The sequence below is a fragment of the Eimeria acervulina genome, genomic scaffold (genome assembly GCF_000499425.1).
Source record: "Eimeria acervulina Houghton genomic scaffold, Eah_scaff9, whole genome shotgun sequence".
Taxonomy (NCBI): domain Eukaryota; phylum Apicomplexa; class Conoidasida; order Eucoccidiorida; family Eimeriidae; genus Eimeria; species Eimeria acervulina.
In genome coordinates this window covers 54,826-76,351 of record NW_013549532.1, presented here as the reverse complement: position 1 = coordinate 76,351, position 21,526 = coordinate 54,826, and the positions used below count along the sequence as shown (strand labels likewise).

Sequence of the window (21,526 nt, the reverse complement as noted above, 5' to 3'; positions counted from 1 at the left end):
TATATATATATATATATACCGACTTACTTATACATTATATTATATATAATGTATATAGATACATATATATATGTATATAAACATATATATATATATATATATATATATTATATACAAATATATCTGTACATATATATATGTAAATATATATATATATATATATAGATATATACAGATATATTTGTATATAATATATATGTATATATATATATATATATATAACACAACATCAACTACATTGTTGAAAATATGATGAAATGCCAATTGTATAGACGATGTTTGCTGCGCACACCAACAGCTGTTCAATTTTTAGGAGGCAACTAGCAGGAGAGAGTGCCGAAAAGGGCAGCGTTGAATGTAATGCACAATAAGCAAATTAGAACAAAAGAGTAGACCCACAAGCGCCGAGCAGCAAACATGTTCAAACACAAACTGACCTGTTACAGCGGCACTCCCCACTCCAGTGCCCGCGTGCGTGTATGCGTTCCCTTCTATTCGGCCGTAGGACAGGGTTTAGGGCTTGGGGTCTAGGGTTTAGGGTTTAGGATTTGACGTTAAGCGTCTGAGATGTGTGTTCTTGGGGTCTTAGGTGAAGCACATGAGCACAAGGGATCTGACATTTCAAGGCGTTGTCGTCCTCATCTTTATATCTCTCATCAACACAGCGGCCTGGCTGGGGTGTATGTTGGCGAGGTGCGGTCCCTTTGTTCTTGGAAACCCCCAAAGCCGAATACTTGGCTTATAGCGTAGTATTTTAAAAGCATTGGCTTGCTTACTTGCTGCTTGCGAAAGAAATCTGCTATCTGAGCCGTCATCCGCCCAATCACGTCGAGTACAGCAGGCGCTTACGGTTAAGATTTGTCTTTTTGTGGGCTGTTTTTTTGCGTACCCCTAGGGCTGTCTTTTTGACTATAATTGTGAATATTGGCCTCTACCAAAAGCAAAGCGTCTCCTCCTTGTTGACGACTGTCGACCCCGAGTTGGTGTATTTCCTCTGGAGTGTTGGCATGTACATCTTCTGGCAAAAGAACGTACGACCAGGTAAATACACCATAGAGCCTAGGTCCAAGGGCTAGCTTGCTCTGGCCTTTGTTGTTTCCAATGAGCTCGTCTGGAGGCAGAAATGTGCTGATATGTTCGTTATTTGTAGATGCGTTTGTCTTCGTGTCGCGAGGCGTTTTTGTGCTGGCATGCATGACTCATCTTTTCATTCTTGCTGCACTAGCACTAGTACTGCATGCGCGCTGAACCCTGGGTGCTCGTCTGGAGTTATCACTGTTTGTATCTTTGTCTGCAAGAGTGTTGGCTGCCTGTATTTCATTTGAAATAGCTTTTGTGTATTTTTTCATGAGTATGGATGTATTGCTGCGTCCTTTGTATACACCTACATGTAGACGGTAAATACAGTGATTATACAGAACATTACACGCACATAATCTATGATTGTAATATTTCCTGTTTTTAACGGCATGTGCACATGTCCGCAGGAAAGCTTTTTTGTGTGAAAGAGATCGATGCGTCGAAGTCTACGATTCAGTTGTTCGACACGTCCTTATTTGGACAATCTTTGTTTGTTTTGCCCTCCATAGCTAAATGCCAGGGGGCCCTCAGCCTTGTAATTATCCTTCTCGCAGCCCGGCGGCTCGTGCAAAGCGTTATGATTTTTTACTTCGAGTTGGGGTTTATGGCCAGCATGAGTGGCCAAGTCGTCAAATACCTCACCAAATACGCAGCGCTAAGAAAACTCAATACCAAATGGTAATCCAGTAACAACGCTTGCCTTTGATATGTTGCTGGTGCTGCTATTCAAGCAGAATTTGCAGATGCTGCGCTGCAAATTTTTTTTTTATTTCGTGCACGTGCCCTGTTCGCACTCGCACTTGCTGTTGTTGATTGAGGTACTTCTTCTGCTGCTGCCCCTGCTTCTGCCGCTGCTGTCGAAGTTGAAGCCCTTTCATACTCGGAGTGCGTTTCTAGCGTGAGAATATGTTTTGCGGTTTTGCGCTTGCAGGGCTGCCTACCACCTGTGTAGGGACACAATATCTCAAGCTTCGTGCGACGGCACGAGCCAAGACGACGAAGACAGAATGGACGGTGCGGGCGGCCTCAGATGTCCAGAGTTGAGGAGAGGGAGAAGCACCATCTCTGTCACGTCCAGGGCTTCGCGGTTCTCACGGCATCCGTCTTTGAGAGTTCCCACTCGGGCCCTTCCTTCTCTTGTTCTCGACAAGCCGTAAGGCGTCTTTCTGCAATAATCAGTTTTCACATCCCACGCTTAAATGTTTATTTGGGCGAGGAATCTTCTGTTGTTGTCTCTGCTCGCTTCCCTGTTTTGGCTTCGATTTCCATGCATGCTCTCATCTGGTCATTGTTTTTGTTTGTCGCACTGGTTCCATTGTTTTTCATCTGCGTAATTCTCCTATTTGATTGCTGTTTGTTTATTTAAGTTGTTCATTTTGTTCGTCTTTCGCTGTTCGCGCAAGTATGGGCCGGCTGCACAGTTCAAAGGAAAATAATGACAAAATTGCCATTAGACAAATGCTTATCCCATCAATATTAGCAACACCAAAACCATCGGCGTTGTTGGACCAAGAATTACTGCATGAGCAGTACTGACAACAATAGGGATACAGTCAAAGCCGTAGTAACAGCAGAAATGACGAGCAAAGCAGTTGAGATGACACTAATGGCAAACCGAAACAACGCATACACACACCACAATACCAACAACGCTCGGCATCACAACGCTAACAACAATGGGAGCAGCCACTTAGAACCCCTTCTGCCTAGCTCCCGCTGTGGGTCGCCAGCCTCCCAGTGTTTGCTGTGAGGGCCCTTTTATGATGATCCGGATTGTTTATTGTTTTTCTGTATTGCAGGGAGCTTCCACCCCCTCCGTGCTCAGCTGAAGTGGGGAAGGCAAACATCAGCAGGTGCAAGCATATTGGTGGACGCTTTGTTGACCGCACTGTCCGCATAAATTATTTTCGTTTTCGCTTCCAGGAAAACAAAAATATACAAAGTCGAGAACTCAGGGGGCAAGGTCTGTATATCTTTGACTGCTCGTTTTTGTGTGATTTTGCTTGCGTCTGTCTTTGCTTTTGTTTGCCTTCATGATTGCTTTTCTCCTTCTCGCCATTCCTGCGTCGGTGAGGGCAGTTTGCTGCATGCCATATGCGTTGCTTCTTGACGTTTCCCTCCACTTTCGTTTGTCTGTGTTTCTGTCTGGTCCAGTACGTGCATCTACTTGTGTTTGCACTCGTGTGCCCTGTTGTACCGCTCTCTCTGTACGCTTGTCTCTTGTGTTCGTCTGTATCCTTATTAGCAGCACGTTGCTCTACATAATATCTTTGTCTACTTTTTTTGCTGCGTGTTTCTGTGTGCCTGTGCCTGCGTGGCCTTCTGCTTGCCTTTCGTCTATGTGTACCCAGCGTGCTGGCGCATGTATTGGCGTTTGCTTGTGTCGCTTCAGGCCTGCCGAGTCAGCTGACACGGTCCTCCATAGAACGCTGTAAGCATAGCCGCATCCACCACTGGCTGCTGCTTCAGTATGTCGCCGTCTTCCCGCCTGCCGTCTTCCTGCAGGGACAGCGCATTGAGCTGGACTCGAAGGCGAAGGCTCGTGAGGTCTCCGAGCGTCTCTTCTACGCCCTCGCGAAGGACGCTTCAGAATTAGCAGCAACAGAACAGCAGGTCTGTAGAGACTCTCCCTCCAGCCTCAAGCCCAAGGGAGCACCTTTCCTTAATGAGTTTCCTCCGAGCCATAGACAACAACAAAATGAACAAGAAAGGTCAGTCACGTGGCTGGGCAGCCCAGAGCTTCAGAAAGTCGTTACTATTGACCCCACAGAGGAGGTCAGTCGACCCACAGCAACGGCAGCAGCTGCAGCAGCAAGAACCGCTGTTACATCAACTGTTGCAACAAATTCTGCAGCAGCAACAGCGGCAACTGCAACTCCGCAAGGGGCGACAAACTCTGCAGGAGCCTCTGCACCGCTGCCCAACAACAGCACTGCCTCAACAGATCCAGCTGGGGAGGGGGAGTGCAACACCAGGGTCAATTCATCTTCTCCCCCTTCTGTCTCCTTGCAAGCCTCCTTGCATGGAGACTCATCGTCTGAAGGCGAAGGGCTTTGTCCCCAAAGCGAGGCCTCTGCTTCCGTCTCTGAGGCTGCCTCCGTCGGCTCCGCGCACAACGACAGACTTAGGCGCTCGGGCAAGCGAATTGCCGAGATTCTCGGCTCCTCTGCTGCTTCTTCTGCTGCTCCTGCTTCACTTGCTGCTCCTGCGGGGAGCAATGGCAGCAGCAGCAGAATACGCGGCAGCCGCAAAAGCCCCGTCCCTGAGTGTACAGAACAAGCGGAAGGAGCACAGGGAGATACGACAGCTAATCGCAGTGCAGAGGTTTCCGACACCAGGGTAGCCAATGTTGGTAGGCGCAAACAGCCTGAGTAGCTTAAGCAGTATAGTTTTGCTAGCCAACGATGGAACCCTAGTAGACGCACACAAAAAGAGGGTGCCCGTGATGAGTTGGCTTGGTCTTTTTTTTTATTTATGGGCAGTTCAAGTGTATAGATACGCTTATGCGCGAAGTTGTATTAGTTTTGCCGTAATAGTTGCGCTTCAGGTGGAGACTTCAGGTGAGCATACACGCATGGGGATATTTGTCCGTTTTGTGCCGCTTTAATTCTGTTCATACCCGCAGAGGCTGCACGGCGACTGAACACACAGCACATTTCAACCTTGACATCATTTAATATTGCAATCAGGGCTCCTTCGCTAGACAGGGAGAACAGTGAAAGTCCTCAGGCGAGTGATTTGGTTACCGGTCTGCCTCTCTGATCCTGAGTTTGCTGCCCATACAAAGACCTTGCTTCGCTGACGAAGGGGCCGGGGACCTGCAAGTTTCAGTGCCATGCTGCCGCTATTTCCGCTTATTGCGCTGGTTATGTTCGTTGCATTTACCCTATGTATCCCATTTACTAACGTTTTCCTTCTCATGTTTTTACACTGTTTATGACAAACGGTTCCTTTAGCTTTGCTTATCTTCTGTCCGGCTCCGTGCTTTTCTTTTTCAGGGCCGCACGTTCGAGGAAGACACGCAGCAAGGTGTCCCGCTTCCCCCGGAGAGTACAGGTGCTGCAGAAGCTTCCACGAGGCCCATTGCACGCTTCGCCTCCGGGCAACTCGCCCAGTGCCCACAGGACTTAGGTGCATCTGCATCTGCCTCCCTCGGCTCACGCGATCGAGAAAGAAGACGCACGGTGGACAAAAAGCCCAAGGAAGACGTTGAGATGGCTTCCCGTGCACCGATATCACAGCCGCCAGTGCAGACTGCAGCCCACAGAGTCAACAGCGCAACAGCAGTTGAAGGTGATTCGGGCGTCAACGAGTTATGGAGAATGTCCTGTCCTTCGGCGCCTCCCCACCAGCGAAGCTTTAGTCTAGAAAGTGGGCCTTCGTTTAGTTCTTCCTCTCCAGATGAAGATTCGATGAAAGAAGACAGATGCACAGAGACAAGGCAACCAAGCAAAGGGGATTCGGAGGCAGGGGGACCACAAGACGACAGGCCGAAAGTGACTTCAGAGATTCTGGGAGCTGTAAACACCACCAGTTCTTCTTTCTTTGACGACTACTCTGTCAGCTGCTTCTTCTCGAAGACCTCCCCCAGCGCCTCCGACTTTCATTTCGCAGCGGCATCAACCTGCAGCGGAGATCGAGCTGGGCATACGGGGGCCTCCCGGCGTCTCCTCGACCCCAGCAGTGCTGGAGAAGAGGAGTATTTCCCTGTTAGAAGGAGACGCCGCTCCGTCAAGCGAAATGTGCCCGAGTACTTCACCAGGTCATTCGTTGAAATGTTCCTCAAAGAAGACGAAGTCGAGGAGTTCATGAAGCTCGTTGACCTAGCAGGTACAAAGTGCAAGCAAAAGCACTTGCGGCCTATACGCCTCATCGGCATGATGGCCCGTTAAGGTCTTTCACGCCCGTTTGCTTTTGTACCAGCTTAGGCATGTGTGGGGCCAAGGCCCCCAGCGCCAGCCTGGGCCGCGCAGGCCCCGTATATCTTCCTTTTAGGGTCGTCTGTTAAGGTGGCTGTGTGTGCACAAAGTTCGATCCGAGATATTGGAGTGGCCGAGTAGTGCGAGGTCGGCGCCTGCTTTCTTGTTATTTTGGTCGTACGTTTCGGTGCAGTTTGGTCGGGTAATTGCCTGTTTGATTGTTTGCCGGCGTCTTTTTATTCGCTTTTTTATTTCCTGAACTCCTACTTTGCCAATACTGTGCGTGAACTGTACTGCCTGCGCCTGTGTTGTGCAGGGCATGGAAAGATAAACCAGCCAATGTTTAAGAGGGCTGTCGTCTCCATCTACAAAATGCGAAAAGCCCTCCTTAAATCCCTCACGGTAATGCGTTGAAGATTATGGCCTTACTATGCCTCATCATTACGATCTAAAATGTTTATCAGCTTTGTCACGGTTTAGTTCAAGAGGGTATAAGGTTGCTCATTGTGACTTTGCCATGGATTACGGGTTAGGCGTCAGCGTGTATGCTGTGTGTGCTATGTTGTGATTTCTTGTGCAGAGTCAGGCGAGCATTTGCAAAACAGTGAGGCGGATGATTTCAGTGGTCTTGTGGGTGGCAACCCTTGTTGCGATGTTGTTGGTATTTGGCGTCAACCTGAACACCGTCCTGGTCTCCGGCGCCGCTTCTATTTCCGCCCTGGTCGTCGCGCTCAGTCAGTGGTTCACGACACCATACGTGTCGGAGTTCACTTGAGGCTTTCTAAATTGTTTAGGCCTTCCTGAATTATATTGGTGCCGTTGGAGCTCACGAGAGTATACTGGGCTCAGTTAGGGCACATGCGGTTTTATTTGGGTTTCTTTCGCTCACGCTGGCTTCTTTGTATCCATTCTAGTGTAGCAAATTTTACGCGTCGCTGGAGATACGAAACAAGACGGCAGCAAAGGCTGCTCTGCATGCGTAAAGCGTTATTTCGTCCCTTCCCCTAGTCACCCACCCTTCAGCTGTCTTGAGGCGGCATAATAGGACTTAGGATTGAGGGTTTACGGTTCGCTGGGGCTTCACCCTTTAGGTCCTAGCAGCTAGAACTTGATGCGCTCGAATGTCAAGCCGGCCTCTTGTGTTCTTCGCTGCGTCTGCTTCGTGTATCCGTTGAGTTACGGGTTTACGGGCAGTGCCAAGCACACAAAGTTTCTGGGTTGAGTTCGTCGGTGGAGTTCGTAAATTTGGCGTTGTCTAGAGCAAAACGCTGCGAATGTCTTCGCTTCTCTTCTTTCCCTTGTGCTTTCCTGTGCTTCACGTGTTACGGCTTGCATGTGTTTTGCTGTTTTAGGCTACATTTATCAGAACTTCATTACTGCTGTAATTTTTGTGGCGTTCACGAACCCGTACAATGTCGGCGACAGGGTGCGCATAGACAACGGAGAGGCTATGTACGTCCGCAATATCCACACCTACACCACCGAGTTCGTCACGATCCATTCAAAACCGGTAAGGGCTCCAGTTATCTTCTATCCCTGTTGGGTTATTGCATGCAGACACTTAAGTGCAGGCAGGAAATAATCCTGGCTGGTAGTGGGAGTCAAGAGGTAGTTGATACCTTCCCGGTGGCAAGTTGGAAGCAAAGCTGGGCATAGACACTGAAAAAAGCAGAATTTTGCTGTTGAATCCATTCCCAACACGTCTGGGGAAATACTGACAAACTAAAGGGTGCAGTTCAATGTGTTTTGGGGTTCTGCAGATAGTGTATAGCAACAGCGTGCTGTTTGGTCGACAGTTGACGAACGAGTCTCGAGCTACAAACGCCACGTTCTCAATGCCGATGCGCCTCGACATCCGCACGCAGCTCCAGTCCCTGCGCTTCTTAGAGGCGGGGATGCGCAGGGCCATCGCTGCCCGACCCATGGATTTTGTTAAGGACTCCTTCAGCATCTACATCACAGATGTGCAACCAGGACGATGGATGGATGTTAGTAGTTCCCCTTTAACTGTATCTACATTGTTGCGATGAACCCGATTCCATTAGTACTGAATTTTTACTACACTTTAACGCCTTGGCTGTGTGGCGCAAGGCCGCTGTCATGATTCTAAGCGTGGCCTTTGAGGTATTTGCATTGATGAAGCAGCATATCAGATAAAGTTTACATGTTAACTTGATCTGGCTAGCCGGCATCTGCAACTAAATGCATTTTTGTATAGGGCATGCGCTTTGCTGCACTAACGTTTGTGCCTGCGCTTTTGTATGTTCGTTTGTTTGCAGATAACTGTTTGGCTCAGCGCAGTTGAAGGGTGGGGTAACGCTCCCAAAGTGTTGCGGCTGCGAACGGACATGTATCTCGTCCTGCAGCGCCTGTGCCTCCGCTTCGGAATATCTTACCAAGAACCGCTTCTGCCTGTACAACTCAACGCCTCTCCGCCTGCAACAGCATCTGCTGCTGCAACTGCGATCTCCAATACTCCGGCACAGCAAACAGTGGCACCGCTTCACCGTAAGATGCACCTGCTCCTGTTTCCCCGTTTTCGTTGACTTTATTATTCAATTATAAACACCTGTGGTTTTTCCCCTAGAATCCGTTTTATACTGCCTCGCACACTCGACCTCTTGCGCAGGCAGCCTGTAAACCTTCGGATGCTATAGACTATTGTCCCCGTGTGAGGTAATATTTAAGTTTCCTGAAGTGTGTTTGGTTTGAGGCATGCTGATTGATTAATTTGCATTCATTAGATGGGGATCACTTCCAATGGAGACAATGCGGGCAGCTGCTTGCTTGCTGCTGTTTGGGAATTTTGCTGACACATTTCGAGGAAGTAGGATATATACCTATTTCCTCTATATTTGTCTGTGCAAGTGGTGTCATTCTCTGTATCCAAATCGCAAACGAGGGATAGTTATTCAAGCATGCACAGGTTGTTCGGAAATTGCTTGCAGACTTTCACTCGTCAACATCTCACGGGGCAGCGGCAGAAGATGCGTATGGAGCTTTTCTAAATTCGGAGAGCTGGGAGCAGTTCGATGGCCACTACAGAGATATCCCCCAACGCAAAAGCGGCATGCCGCTACAGGACCTAAGGTGCGAGCCTTCTGAATTCGGCGAACTGGTACCCCCAGGTCCTTTCCCTGGTGCATCTCGGGGGGTTTCAGGAGGGCAAGTGAAGCGGAGGCGCCCAAATTCAGCCCACAATACCAGCCCAGTTAGCTGCAGCAAAGCGTCAACCACAACCTGCAATAGCTGGCGCCAAGAGGAGAAATACGGCACACGTTGGAGGTTTGAGGAGACCTCGAGGTGCCATCATGGGTTTCACAAAGCAGGTCATGTGTTTGCATCTACTTCAAGCATGGCTTCTGCAAGATACATTGCGCCTTCGAACTGTAAGGACACAGAGACAGAGACAGAGACAGAGATGGAGACAGAAATAGAGAGAAGGCAATATTCCTGGGCTGCAGATGAACCGCTACAAAGCTGTCTCAACGGTCACTCCTGCGTCGCTTTCCCACCTGTTAAGGAGGGGGCGGCGGCTGAGGGTTGGCAGCCACACCCAATGCCACCATATTTACCGAAACAGGTGAACACAGCTGTACAGGGAAATGCACTGCCGAGAAGACGACGCCGCGTGTCAATGCTGCAAGAAGGCCTCGCAGCGTCGCGTTAAGGGGAATGAGGGAATTCGAAGGATAAATCCCCTTCCCCGCAATCATCTGTGGCATGTGCCCAAAATGCACAACTGCGTGCATTCGTCGATGCCCACTCGCATTTGTTCGCTCATTTTCCAAGGCGATAGAGTGGTTTAGTGTCTGCAGAACGGCTGTAGTTGTGCGGCCACTTGAGCTTATAGCATTGTATTGGTCATAGGGAGCTGGTGCCGACCATTTACAGTTCAGTAGAGCCGGCCCTAGAGAAAATGCATTTGTGGTCTATATCATTCTTAGTAATGAGCTCTGCGTTCCCACAGACAAACTTTGAGTGGTCAGGAGAGTGTTTGCATCGTCGCGATTGTTTAAAATGGTCACTTTCGTTCAGTTAATGCGAACATGGGCCTGGCTGGGCGGTGCGGTGCACGACTGCGGCTGAGCTGCCTTTACACGTCTTGTTTGCGTCAAGGCCAAAGGCCATGTACGCTCCGCTAACTGTTAGAGGAGAGCTCAGCAGATCGAAGCTAGCAGACTGTATCTCCTGCTTATTCCCACAAAAACAAAAATGAGTAGGTGAATTAGTGGTCAGCTGCAAAGCCGTTGCAAGCATTTCAGGAGCCCGTCTGCAACGGCTTTGCTTACATTGCAACTTCTGAGTATATTTAAGGTTAGGGTTTAGAGCTCGATGTTCAGGTCAGAGAGCGGTAATTGTTTTTTGGTTAGATTGTCGGATCTAAATGTCATCCGTGGGTGGATGAGACATGCGAGTGATCTGCTGTGCGCTGGCCCTTAGTCGCTCTACAAGGGGTAGAGTTTGCCCAAGATAATAGATTAAATATGCAATAGTTGTGCATTGCTTAGATTTGTGTCTACTGAAAAGTTCATGATAACGTTGAAGATTCACTAAATGCACCGTCGACACTGCATGTGTACACGGGATAAGAACCTACTACCAAGGGAGCTTAAAACCCTATTCTGATGCAAATAGGAGGGGCTGAGTAACGGCAGAGGCCATACTACAGCAGCGTGCACGTGAGGAAGAGGCGAAGGGAAGACACTCCTTAGAAATACGGTGTACGGGAACAGTAGGCCTATATACACTGGTTTCAAACCTTCCAGTGGCAGTCCCCACGCGCACCAACCTTATTTCCATGTAGTTTGTTCACCGCAGTCGCAGTTCATAGTGCTCTATCGTAGATTTGTTGTGTAACTAGCAGTTCGAGTTGTGCATGAGTTGCATATTCCACTCTGGAAAACTTTGGGGTCACAACGGCCAGGTGGAGCCTAACTTAGAAGCGGAAGGACTGAATCCTTCCCTCTTGAAATTCGCTGTAGTCGTTTTCGCCAGCATATTGCACTCTCAAGCGTGCCTGTTTCGGTGTTGGTTATTGAATTCCTTTTGAGAAATTGTGCGCGTTGAATTTTCGTGTCCAACGTGGGATCTTGAGTGCGAACATATTTTTTTACAGTGATTCTTAAAGGGAGTGACTGGATACTAAAGAGGAATGACTAATGTGCACTTGCAAATGCGTTGACAGGTAGATTCGGTGTTGCTTAGTTGCAGAGTGCAATCAGGAAGCGCAGCCACAGCGAAAGACGTATGTGCAGTCAGAATGAAACGCAATATACACTAAAACCTACCTGTAACACGAAAAAAATAAGGTTGACAATTTTTAAATATTCAAGGTGCTTCAACCTGAAAAAGCAATACTACAAGGTCAGCTGATGGTCAGCCGAGGAGTGGACAGCTACCCAATATCCTTCAGTGGGGCTGGCCGAATGCGTTGCAGATGGTCCAGTGATGGCACACCCATGGACCTCGCTGTGTTTGTTTTCTATGCCATATAGAGATGCATTTCGCTACTGGTTTCCACGTAAAACGACGACCCAGTCTTCGTTTCCCGTGTTGTGCACGATCCGTGCAACAGTCGCCCGAGCAAAGGCAGGCGAGCCATTTTCGAATACTGGGGCATTTGAGAGTTACAGTGAAATTATCGTCAAAGCTCACACTCCCTTGATTCCCTCGCTTACAACGAAGTTAGCCCTTCACCTCGCATTCCCCCAAATCACTCGAAGAAGGAGGAAACGGTTGAGTCACTCCCCGATGACCGCTCGCCTAGTTGTTGTCCCCAATGCTCTGTTTGTCGTTATGGACTCCATCAGTACTACCCGTTTCAACAATAAAAAGGATGCTGGTATGGTGGGGAGGCGAATGGGTGAGAAACTCGGAGGACGTTGTTGTGTAAGCTTCGATTCATTAGTCCGTAGACCTTGCCTGGCGCGGTTTAGTGGGGTACAGTATACACTCAAATGCCTGCCCAGGCAAATTTACATATGACGTTAACGGCAATCTCTTTGGGTCATGTTTGCCATTATTGTGTGGCTGGCTCATCATACGGGGATTGTGCTGGAATCAGAGAACAAGACGAGTACAATGGTGACCCCAACCGGGCCGATGGCTACATTCTGTAGATCATCTCGGAGTAATTTTCTGAACCTGATCAAGTCCTTCACTATTACCTTGTATGCAACCTTCAGTCCACCAGGGCAGAAGCATGTCGAAGTTGGGGGCCATTTGCCCAAATGGTGACCGTCGTACGTAAGTACATGACTAGAGCACCTAGATGCGTTAGGGTCATTGTTCTGTTCCTGGCCGCCGTTCGCTGGCCGCTAGCCCCTCACATATGCGGCGTATATCCTCGTTTAAGGCTGCAGATTACTTACTCGGAAGCACCGAAGTCGAGTAGTGGGACGTGCAAGCATGAGCATCCACACCAACCCACGCTTATGGAACTCGGCAGTTCTTGTTTCAGCCTTGCTCCGTTTGCTATTTGGCAAGCGAACCCGTTCAGGATGGCGTAAGTTGCTCAGTGTGCCATGCGTTGGAACGGTGGGTAGGGATTGTTCCGCCAAATGACGGCGAAGCGTGGAGTGCATGACCACTTTGCAGCTGCGTCGATGTGCTCGTTGAGGATCACCCGAAGCGGTGTTGTAGGACGTGGAAAGGGCGCGTTAGGCAGAACAAGTACCTTGTTGTGTTCTCTGGGAAGCGGCGGAGCTGTTTGGGAATGGCCAGGTATACCGTGGAGAGTAAGCGGCATGTGAGGTAGGGTAGATGCGGAGTTGAATGAAATGAGCTTTTGTGTGCTTCTGTGTGCCTGGAGGAGGTTTGGGAATAGTGCATGAAGTGTAACTTCTGTGTATTGACAGGTGAATGAACGTATTGCGTCTGGATCATTGCATCCGTTGAGCGCTTGTGACGTTGATGTGGCGCGTGGAAAACGGGAGAGTGGGGGAGTGTGTGTCGTGTTGCCTTGCCCGGCAGGTGGAGCGGTTGTTTGGGAAGCGGTGGGAATGGCGTGAAGAGCAAGTGGTAGGCGGCAAAAGGGCGGTGTTTACGGGTGACGATGCAGTACTCATGCGCGTGCACTGTGTGGAGAGTGCTTTGGGATAAAGTGCGGCGTTTGAGGTGACAAGAGAGGTGAACCGGTGGGTTGCGCCGAACGCAGGAGAAAGGCATGCGTGAACGCTTGTGGGCTGCATCAATACTTTGTTGGGTAACATTTGTGGAGATGGTGTGGTACGTGGGAAGATCGGGGTGGGGAATGGTGGGTTTTGGGTTGGGCTGTCCGGCAAGTGGCGACGGTATTTGAGTAGGGCGGGGAATGGCGTCGACACTAAGTGGTGTGTATGCGCTGCGAGGGTGCTTATCTCCACAATACGTTCCCGTGACAGCAAGGAAAAAATGCTGTTCGCCGGTGCTTCCCCTGTTGCGGCACCATGCTTTGCGTTTGTATAGTGGCCTGCCTAGTGTGTTTAGTGGTAAGACAACGTCTCCATCTGATCGGTATGTGAGAGCTGCTGCGCATTCAAGCATGCCGGCTGGTTTAACCATTCGCGCGAATATCTAGTGGCAATTACTCTGCTCCACCAAAGCGCCCGACCTCGAGGTAACGGTGACAGTCGGCCACTAGCCTTATCTAGGACGTGGTGTTGGAAAAGGAATGCGCAAGATTCGACCTAATGGAGCAGCTTTCTGGCCTATGCCAAGCTCTTGGCTGGCGATGTGCCTATAGCCTTGCCACAGCGGCCGTGTGGTGGCTTCTCGGTGCGCCTAAGTGTTTGGTTACCATGTCCAAACGCGCATCGGGTTGTTCACCACGAAGTACCCGATGCCCTGTGCAGTTGCAATACGTCTTCGCCTCGAAGCACATGCATATGTCTGACTAGCTGCGATGAGTTCCAGGCAGGACGTCCCGCCGCGGCCACCCTAAATGATCTGACCGGGACGCAGATTCGCTCGGCGCAGGGTTGGTCGGGTAGGGTGATTAAGGTGGACTTGCGCGACTATTTGTCTGTCCGCTGAACGGAGGATACTGGTCATACGTATTCTTAAAGCTCGTTTCATACTTCTGGGCTCAGGGCGGAGGTGATGGTTCGGTGAAAGAGCTTGCCGGCTTGAACAGAAATAAACCGCGCGGGCCAATCATGCCGTCTTCTTTCCATTCGCAATGGTGCACGCAGTGAACCCCCCACGTATCTGGCATGGACTGGTGCGAGAAGGTGCAGGCAGTTGACAGAGTGCTGACGGAAAAGAAGAAGGCGCGTTTACAAGAGTAAAACTGGGTTTCTTCTGCGCATCAAATGGGCGAGTGACTGCACACTGCTCAACTGATGGCGTATTCACTGGGTGATCACAGCAGGTTATGTTCGTCTCTGTGTGCTATCGCGTTGTCAACTCTGCAACGGATCCCCGTGACGAGTTGATGCGCTTCGCCGATACTTCGCTGGTTGGACTACCCAAATGGCAACGGGAATATCGAGGAATGCGAAGGGGCAAGGTACGTGGGACCTCGCTACATAGTTAAACATAGTCTCTGGATAGGTAGGGCGATGGCTCGGGCCGTGCTGAGAAGTAGAAATAATGGAGTGGATGGACTGGAAGAGGCAGGTCCGTCCATTGCCTGTAAAGAAGAATTTTCGGAAATTAAGTGGAGGCTGTCCTTACAAGCTCTGCATGCGGATACTGCAGAATCTGCCTTCGCGAAACAGCTCCTGGGTACAGCGAGGTTCGTTCGACGCCGAAAGTGTCTTGGTCGGCCGTCTCAGGTCAAGCCTGAGGCTGGGATAGTTTCTTTTCCCAGTGAATAGTATCGTATACTAGGTGTAGAAGGTGTAACGGCTAATGCCGAAAACTACAGAGTGGCCGACAGACAGTGTCTTTTCAGGGACGCACTGGCACGGAACGCAAAGTGGGAATGCCGAAGAGCTGATTCAGCGGGATTACGAGACTGCTGGTTGGGCTGCACAAGCATTCAAGGAATTGCCGCCAGTTCAGAAGGAAACCCAAAGGACATCCAGCAAGTTGTGCCAGGCTCATAAACAGCTGTTGGAACCCCGAGGAGTAATTGTCACCAGGGGTTGCCGAGCGGGATTACCAGGGTTGTCTGGAGCGATTTCAAGAAACTCTGGGGGCAATTTTTGTCTGCGTGCCTCTGAATAGAGACCCATTCTGAATAAACCCATGTGTTGGCACCTACTCTACTCGATTCCTACCGACGCAGCGCCGCTCCATGTCCCGGATTCGAAGGGCGGCTGATGGGCTCGGGCCTGCCTCTGGAGCCGGTTCCATCGAAGGTTTAGGCAAGAACTTTTTACTAAGCTGAGGTACACAATTTTATTTTAGAATATTCGCGTGGCGGCGAACGCCTGCGCCAAGTTGGGTCGTTGGGGTCCCCTACTTGAGCGAAGCGGAATTGCTGAGGCCTTTCGACAGCCAAGTAGAATTTGATGGGGATTCTCTATAAGATAGTTTGGTAAATATGCACAGCTGTGTAAAAGACATAAACGAAAGAAATACTGCGGTATTCGCAATGCCGGGCCTTGGGCCCCCCTTCCAGGGGGTCCCCTCTCAATTGTGACCCGGCAGAGTGTACCAGCGTTTCGCCAGATCTTTTCCCCTTTTCTTTCTAATTTAATCCTGCTTGCTCTAAAATTGTGATTCCATTAAGACATTCAGGTTTGGGTTGGGAAAAGAAGAGAAAGAGGGGAGGTAAAGGCCTTGCGCCAGCTCTGTGCGGTGTAACAAGTGAAGGTCCCCCCCCTACAGCAGCCGTAGCGCTGCCGCTGTGAGCGGCTTAACCCTCAGTTACCTGATCTGAAATACTTGATCGAGCAGTACAAACAAGCTCGCGCGTTTATTGCCGTCCATGGAGGTTAACGGGGGGCCGGGCCGGCCATCTTTCTCGCGATTTGTTGCCCCAAGGAAACGAACGGCAGGAAGCTCTCTCACCTGGCCGTGCCAAGGACACGAGCTGAGTGACAAGACAACCTGCTAGCGCAGCAGCCAGAATATCCGTTTTCCTACGGAAAATCTCGTGTTCCTCTTATCCCTGTTCCCTCCCCTCCACAGAGAAGCATAATCGTACCCTCTTCAAGAATAAAGCCGTGAGGCGGCCGCCCCAGGGCAGCGCGCCATACTCTCCCCGCATCTCTGTTCTCCTTGGATCGTCTCTTATCCTTATTCAGTCTTATGCTTTCTTTTTCTTTATTTTTATTTTGAAGAAAGGAGGGAATCGATGGGCCAAGGGCCTGGAGGCTCTTGATGCACAAGCGGTGACCTCCCCCCGTCCGGCTGCCTTGCAGCAGTTGCGCCACCATTTAAGGGGTCTCGCGTTCTCATGGGCTAATTTCCTCGTTAGCTCTGTTATCTTTTTACTGTTTTTAGCCTTTGTTCGAGATACAAGGGGTCGGCCGGTCCACATCTGGACACCTGGCAGCAAGCCACCCCGCGGAGGCGTGTGAGGCGGCGTGGCGGAGTCCTGTTGGCTTCTTTCTTCCGCTTCTCTCGCTCTTTTTCCACTTACCTATCGGAATCTTCCCCTCGCATCTCGATTCTTCCTTGTTTTAACCTTGACGGAAGTGGCTGATATCAGACGCTCACGAGCAGCCCCGCCATAGGCAGCCTTCGTCTAGTCGCACGTCACCGTCGGCTGCAACGACTTCTATTGGTGTGAGGGGTTTGGCTTGAGGGTTGCTCAGTTGCGGTCTGCATGGCCTGTAAGGTTCTCTCGCTTCTTCTGTCCCCCCTGCTCAGGGCCTCCTTGTTGCTGTTTCGTGCATGCAGAGAGCCAAAGTTGGTCCCATTAGCAGCTGCTGCATTATATTGTGCCCTCACGGACGTCGGTTGTTGCTTCCCCTCTCCTCCTTCTGCGGGTTACCTTTTTAATACGTCGGTGGGGACAGGGATATACGCATCAGCAGGATCAGTTGCACAAGGGCCGAATCTCGCCGAAAGCGCGGCGGCAGACACATGCACAGGGGCAGTTTTGTGGAGCCTTCGGCTCCAACCTCGATCGAGGCAGCACGCAGTTACTGCCTCACCAGAGAATTTTTAGGTGATGAGGCTACAGGTCTAGGAACCGCTAAGCGGACCAGGAGGGGCCCCCGGCCAGGCGGGGGTCCGTCTGGCGACGGGGCGCCTGCCAAGCGCTTGATGAGGGGTTCACGACAGGACGACTTTGCTTCTGCAGCTGCTTCCGCTGAGACAAATGATTCTGACCCATCGGGTAGACTTGCTGAAGGTGAAGAAGAGAGGTGGCGGCTTCTAGAGCAGCTGTCCCAGGTCATCCCAGCAGCAGGGTCTTTGCTGCCAGAGGGGCCTTCGCAGGCGAGTCAGTACCAGGAGGCCTCGCAGCCCGACACAAGCGATGTGCTTGATTGGGAAGCGTGCAACAGAGCTCTAGATAGGCTTGTCAGGGCCAACAAACCCCAAAGTAGCCTTGCAGTGGAATGGGACTCCGCCCCTTCAAGCCACAGTAGGGAACTGGGCCTGTTCGACTTGCCCGTAGAAAGCACTACGGATTTCCACGGTGCTGCCATCAATCATTTGCATGACAGCAGTGGACATGTGACTTCTCTGTTGGGGGACCCCACTGAGGGCTCTCTGTTTGTTGCCAAGGGGGAGCTGGGGGCGAAGCGGACTATTAGCAATGCAGTCGACCCAATGAAGGAGAGGCAAAGGCGGGAATTGCAGTACAAGAAGACCTTCGATCTGGCCTCGCAAATCGTGTCGAGGTTTAGAGGAGCCCGTCGCCCCGGCGTGCTGCAACTGCTGCACCGCTTCTTTTCGTGTAGCAGCCGGCAGGTGCGGGACCCTCAGGAGCTTGAGAAGCTTGTGGGTGCCTGCTGCTACATCATAGCGCGGCAGCAAGGGGATGATATGACACTTAACGACGTAACTGCGCAGCTGGAGAGGCGGCAAGGCTCAAAGGGGAGGCAGCGCTGCCGCTGCATTAGCCGGTGGGTGGTGAAGGTATGCGGCAAGCTGCAGCTGAGGTGTCTGCCTAAACACGGGGACGCAGAGGCTTTAGCCTCGAATGCTTTGAGGCGCATCTGCTGCCATCTAAAGCTGCTGCTGACACAGCAGGAGCAGCAAGAGCTACTGCTGCTGCAAAGTCTGAAGGAGGCGTACAGGCAGTGCCTCCGGCAAGAGGCATCCGCAGGATCCGTCGAGGATAACACCCAGCAGCAGCAGAAAGATGCAGCGCTTGCAGAACTTGACGATGAAGATTTGCTGGGGCTGCTTTTGCTGCAGCAGCAGGAGGAAGCCGCTGCGAACGGCCCTGCTTCTGTTGAAAGTGGGTTGGGTTCTCCTGAAGGAGATATTCCTGACGTGGATGCATTCTTGAAGCAGTTTGACTCGGAGTGCAGTGCTAAGAAGACGCATATCGAAGACGAGGAGTGGGCACAGCCAGCAGCACCAGTTGAAAATGTGGTGTCTCTGGGTCCAGACGGTTCGTTGCAGTTGTCAGTCCCTGCAGCGCACAAGGCGAGCAATGCAAGCTCTCGTTTGAGTGAGTGGGACTCCGTGGCGACTTCTGAGGCTCCTCTGCTGGGAGAAGAGGCAACAGATCCAGCTGCTCTTGATGCGCAGATACAGCAGCACGAGTGCGTGTTGCGGCTGCTGCGGCTGTTGCCCAGCGCACAGCGTATCAAGTTAGATCATTCGATATGGCTGCAGAAGCAGAGAAAGCTGGCACTGCAGCAGCTACGCGAGCAGTCTTCCCTTGTCATCAAGTGTGTGGGGCTGTTGCAACAGCTGACAAATGTAGCATTTGCTGCTGCAGCCAAGAGAGGCTGCTTGCCCGCACCCACTGGAGTCCCTGACACCTGCAGTAGGGACGATGCAGAAACTGTGGAGACATCGCAAGCTGAGACAAAACCGAAGCAGCCAGGGATGCCTGTAGAGGGAGAAGATCCGCTGGATGAACATTGGGTAAGTTTTTTTTGCTTGCCCCTGAGTGATAAAGTCAGTTGATCAGTCTACCGCAGGAGCCGCAAGAGGAGTGCTAGATAGCATTGAAAAGCTCCTGTCCGTTGTTTCTGCCTGCTTTTTCGCAGAGAGCTTGTGGGAGATGCGATGCTATATCTACGGCGGCCCATTTCGTAATTGTTTTTGAGTGTCTCCAGGTTCGTTTGCTTATCTGCTCTTATTTTGTCTGCTTGTGTCGTGGTGCAAAGAGCTGCCATTGTTGCTCGTAACCTCTTGTTCTGCCATTCGTCTTCGCATCTTCCCCCTCATGCGTACATGTTGCTGCTGCTGCTCAATTTTGGTGTCAGGCAGTGAAAGGTGTCCACACCCAGGAGCTTCTGAATTTGCATTGGCTGGTTGTTTCGTCTGCTTGTCTGCTCAGGTTCCAGTTTTCCAACGCGTGGTTCTTGAGGCCCTCGAAGTGGACCGCCGTAGCGTCTATAACAGGCGGCGCGAACAGCTCCATCTGGCCCTCAGCATTTTTAGGTTAGCAGCAGGCGCCTGACCTAGTTACTTGGCCTGTTCACTGCTGTTCTTTCTATCTTTCTCTTTATGCCTGTGTAAATTTGCATATTGGGCTAGGGCATACCTCTGAAAGTGTATGTTTGCATGTTGGTGCTGCAGGCGACTCCCCGGTGCAGGAGACGTAACAGTAAAGACATTGGGAAGGCTTCTAATGAATGCAGTTAACGACCCGGAGACAACGAACAAGCTCCTACGGATAGCTGAGACTGTGCCCCTGCGGGCTGCAGCTGGTGACGGCCCCGACAGTCCTTCCGAAGAGAGACCAGGTACCAGCTGCCACACCAGTGGCCACCTCAGCAGCCAGACACTTTCCAGGAGCAGCGCGGAAGACCTCAGTTCGCGAAGCAGCGGCAACCAGCGCGGACACAGTCCTGCAAGGCTCCCTTCTCCTCCTGTCCCGTCGCGGCCCGCAGCAGCTGCACGGGAGCCGCTAAGCCCTAAGGATTTATGCGATGCAGAAACCATCAGCAGCACTGCTGCTGCTGCTGCTCTGCGGGAACTGGAAGAGGGCGACCCTGTTCTGTCCGACACACCGATGGCCCGCGTGGTGTCTCTACAGTACGAAAGGACGCAGCAACGATGGGTGTGCAAGTGGAGGGAGGGGTTGGGGACAGGTGGCCGGTGGCATCGGCGTTGTTTCTCTGTTGTCAAGTACGGGGAAGACGGGGCTCATACATTGGCTGCCGCTGTAGCGAAGAAGCTTAGGGATAGACGAGACCAGGAAGCCAACGGATTGAAAAACGGAAGCACCGCAACTTCAGATGTTTCACCGCATGCAGCAGACGGTCCGCCAAGCGGTGGGGTATCCAAAAGAGGTCCCAAAGGGGCCATGACGAGTGACACACCCTCTCACAATTCAAGAGTTGCTGGCAGTGCTTGCAGGGCTCGTAACAGGCGCAGCGGTGCAACACCACGTGGAAATGCAGCTAATGCAGGTGCGCCAACTCCGCATGACACCGACTCATCGTACTACTTTTCTCATGTTGACGAAAGCAAAAGGGACTCTGTTCTTCCAGGCATTCCAGCCGACCCGAATCTATCAACAGTGGTGGCATCGGCTGCTTACAGCGACGAAATGGAACGCCTTGCGCAGTTGTTACGGAAGGCAAGAAGCAACCCTTTGCTTGCAAAGTGGCTGGATGAGCGGGCCCCTCCCCCAGGAGCGGCTGCACTGCGTGCGGCAGCGGAGTCAATCGTCCCTTATCTTGCACTTCAAACGGAAGCGGACAAGGCACGGGGTGGAGCTTCTGTCTCTTTTCGCCAGCAGCAGCAGGCTCTTCAGAGAAGGGGGAGAGTGACGGGGACGAGGGAAGGCATGTGATTTAGCCTGCAACCCTGAGGACTAAGCCGACTTGTGCAAGACTGGTCTGCTAGCTCTTCTTCAGGATTGCGTTCAGGCGTTTTCTACAGTGCTTTTGCATGCAAGCTGCACTGTATTCGTAATGGGATTGTACAGAGCCGCAAGTGTGCGGTGGTGGATATTGGCTAGCACGTTGTTTTGTTCCCACGCTCTTATCGCTTGTTTTGGCAGTGGGCATCATATATCACGTTCATGTGAAGAGATTTTGTGTCGTCACGTTGAACATCATTATCGCATGTATGAGGTAGTGGACAGAATGCTTTTTGTGTTGACTGTGGGTGGCGCGGGGGCTGCTCAGTGCCTTTGTGTCCTGGGGACATCCTTGTAAGTGCAGCTTGCCTCCCAACTGTGTAAACTGTAAGTGCCTTTATCCTCATGTAATGTTGCATCTCTGTCGCACCGTTCCCCGATGGCTTGAGGCTTCGTAACTCCACGGCATACCAAACTCAGCGCCCTACGCCGTCACATGCATGGTGATGTTGTTCAGTGTAGGCGCATGCATCATTACATACGCGTTCAGCCCAGTTGGTCTCGAAACCAAATCTGGTCGGCTTTCTGTCGAATTTCTGCTCTTTTCGTCAATTGGCAAGAGTGCGGAAATGAGGCGCGCAGTTTAGTGACCCAAAAATGCTCATAGAGCAAACACTGATTATGCGGGAGTGGTCTACTGTGCGCACTT

The 21,526-nt window shown here is 51.2% G+C and overlaps 2 protein-coding genes across 2 annotated transcripts in view; both read left to right on the top strand.

Annotated features, from left to right (window-relative positions):
• The window catches only part of EAH_00002730 (hypothetical protein, conserved), a gene marked incomplete at both ends in the record, with an annotated part of 11,236 nt that extends 1,567 nt beyond the window's left edge, over positions 1-9,669 (top strand). The window contains 14 exons of the mRNA XM_013394152.1: positions 590-693; positions 896-1,041; positions 1,590-1,758; positions 2,012-2,233; positions 2,880-2,947; positions 3,473-4,432; positions 4,706-4,821; positions 5,079-5,910; positions 6,316-6,401; positions 6,580-6,733; positions 7,352-7,509; positions 7,760-7,987; positions 8,279-8,507; positions 8,948-9,669. Of these exons, the coding sequence (XP_013249606.1) occupies positions 590-693; positions 896-1,041; positions 1,590-1,758; positions 2,012-2,233; positions 2,880-2,947; positions 3,473-4,432; positions 4,706-4,821; positions 5,079-5,910; positions 6,316-6,401; positions 6,580-6,733; positions 7,352-7,509; positions 7,760-7,987; positions 8,279-8,507; positions 8,948-9,669 (4,194 nt within the window). The remainder of the gene's footprint in view (positions 1-589; positions 694-895; positions 1,042-1,589; positions 1,759-2,011; positions 2,234-2,879; positions 2,948-3,472; positions 4,433-4,705; positions 4,822-5,078; positions 5,911-6,315; positions 6,402-6,579; positions 6,734-7,351; positions 7,510-7,759; positions 7,988-8,278; positions 8,508-8,947) is intronic.
• Positions 9,670-16,961: 7,292 nt separating this feature from the next.
• Positions 16,962-20,808, top strand: EAH_00002720 (hypothetical protein, conserved; the record flags this gene model as incomplete). The annotated part of the gene is made up of 3 exons (XM_013394151.1): positions 16,962-18,926; positions 19,345-19,448; positions 19,587-20,808. The coding sequence occupies 3 exons, from the start codon at positions 16,962-16,964 to the stop codon at positions 20,806-20,808; spliced, it is 3,291 nt and encodes a 1,096-aa protein (XP_013249605.1).
• Between the last annotated feature and the right edge of the window lie 718 nt (positions 20,809-21,526).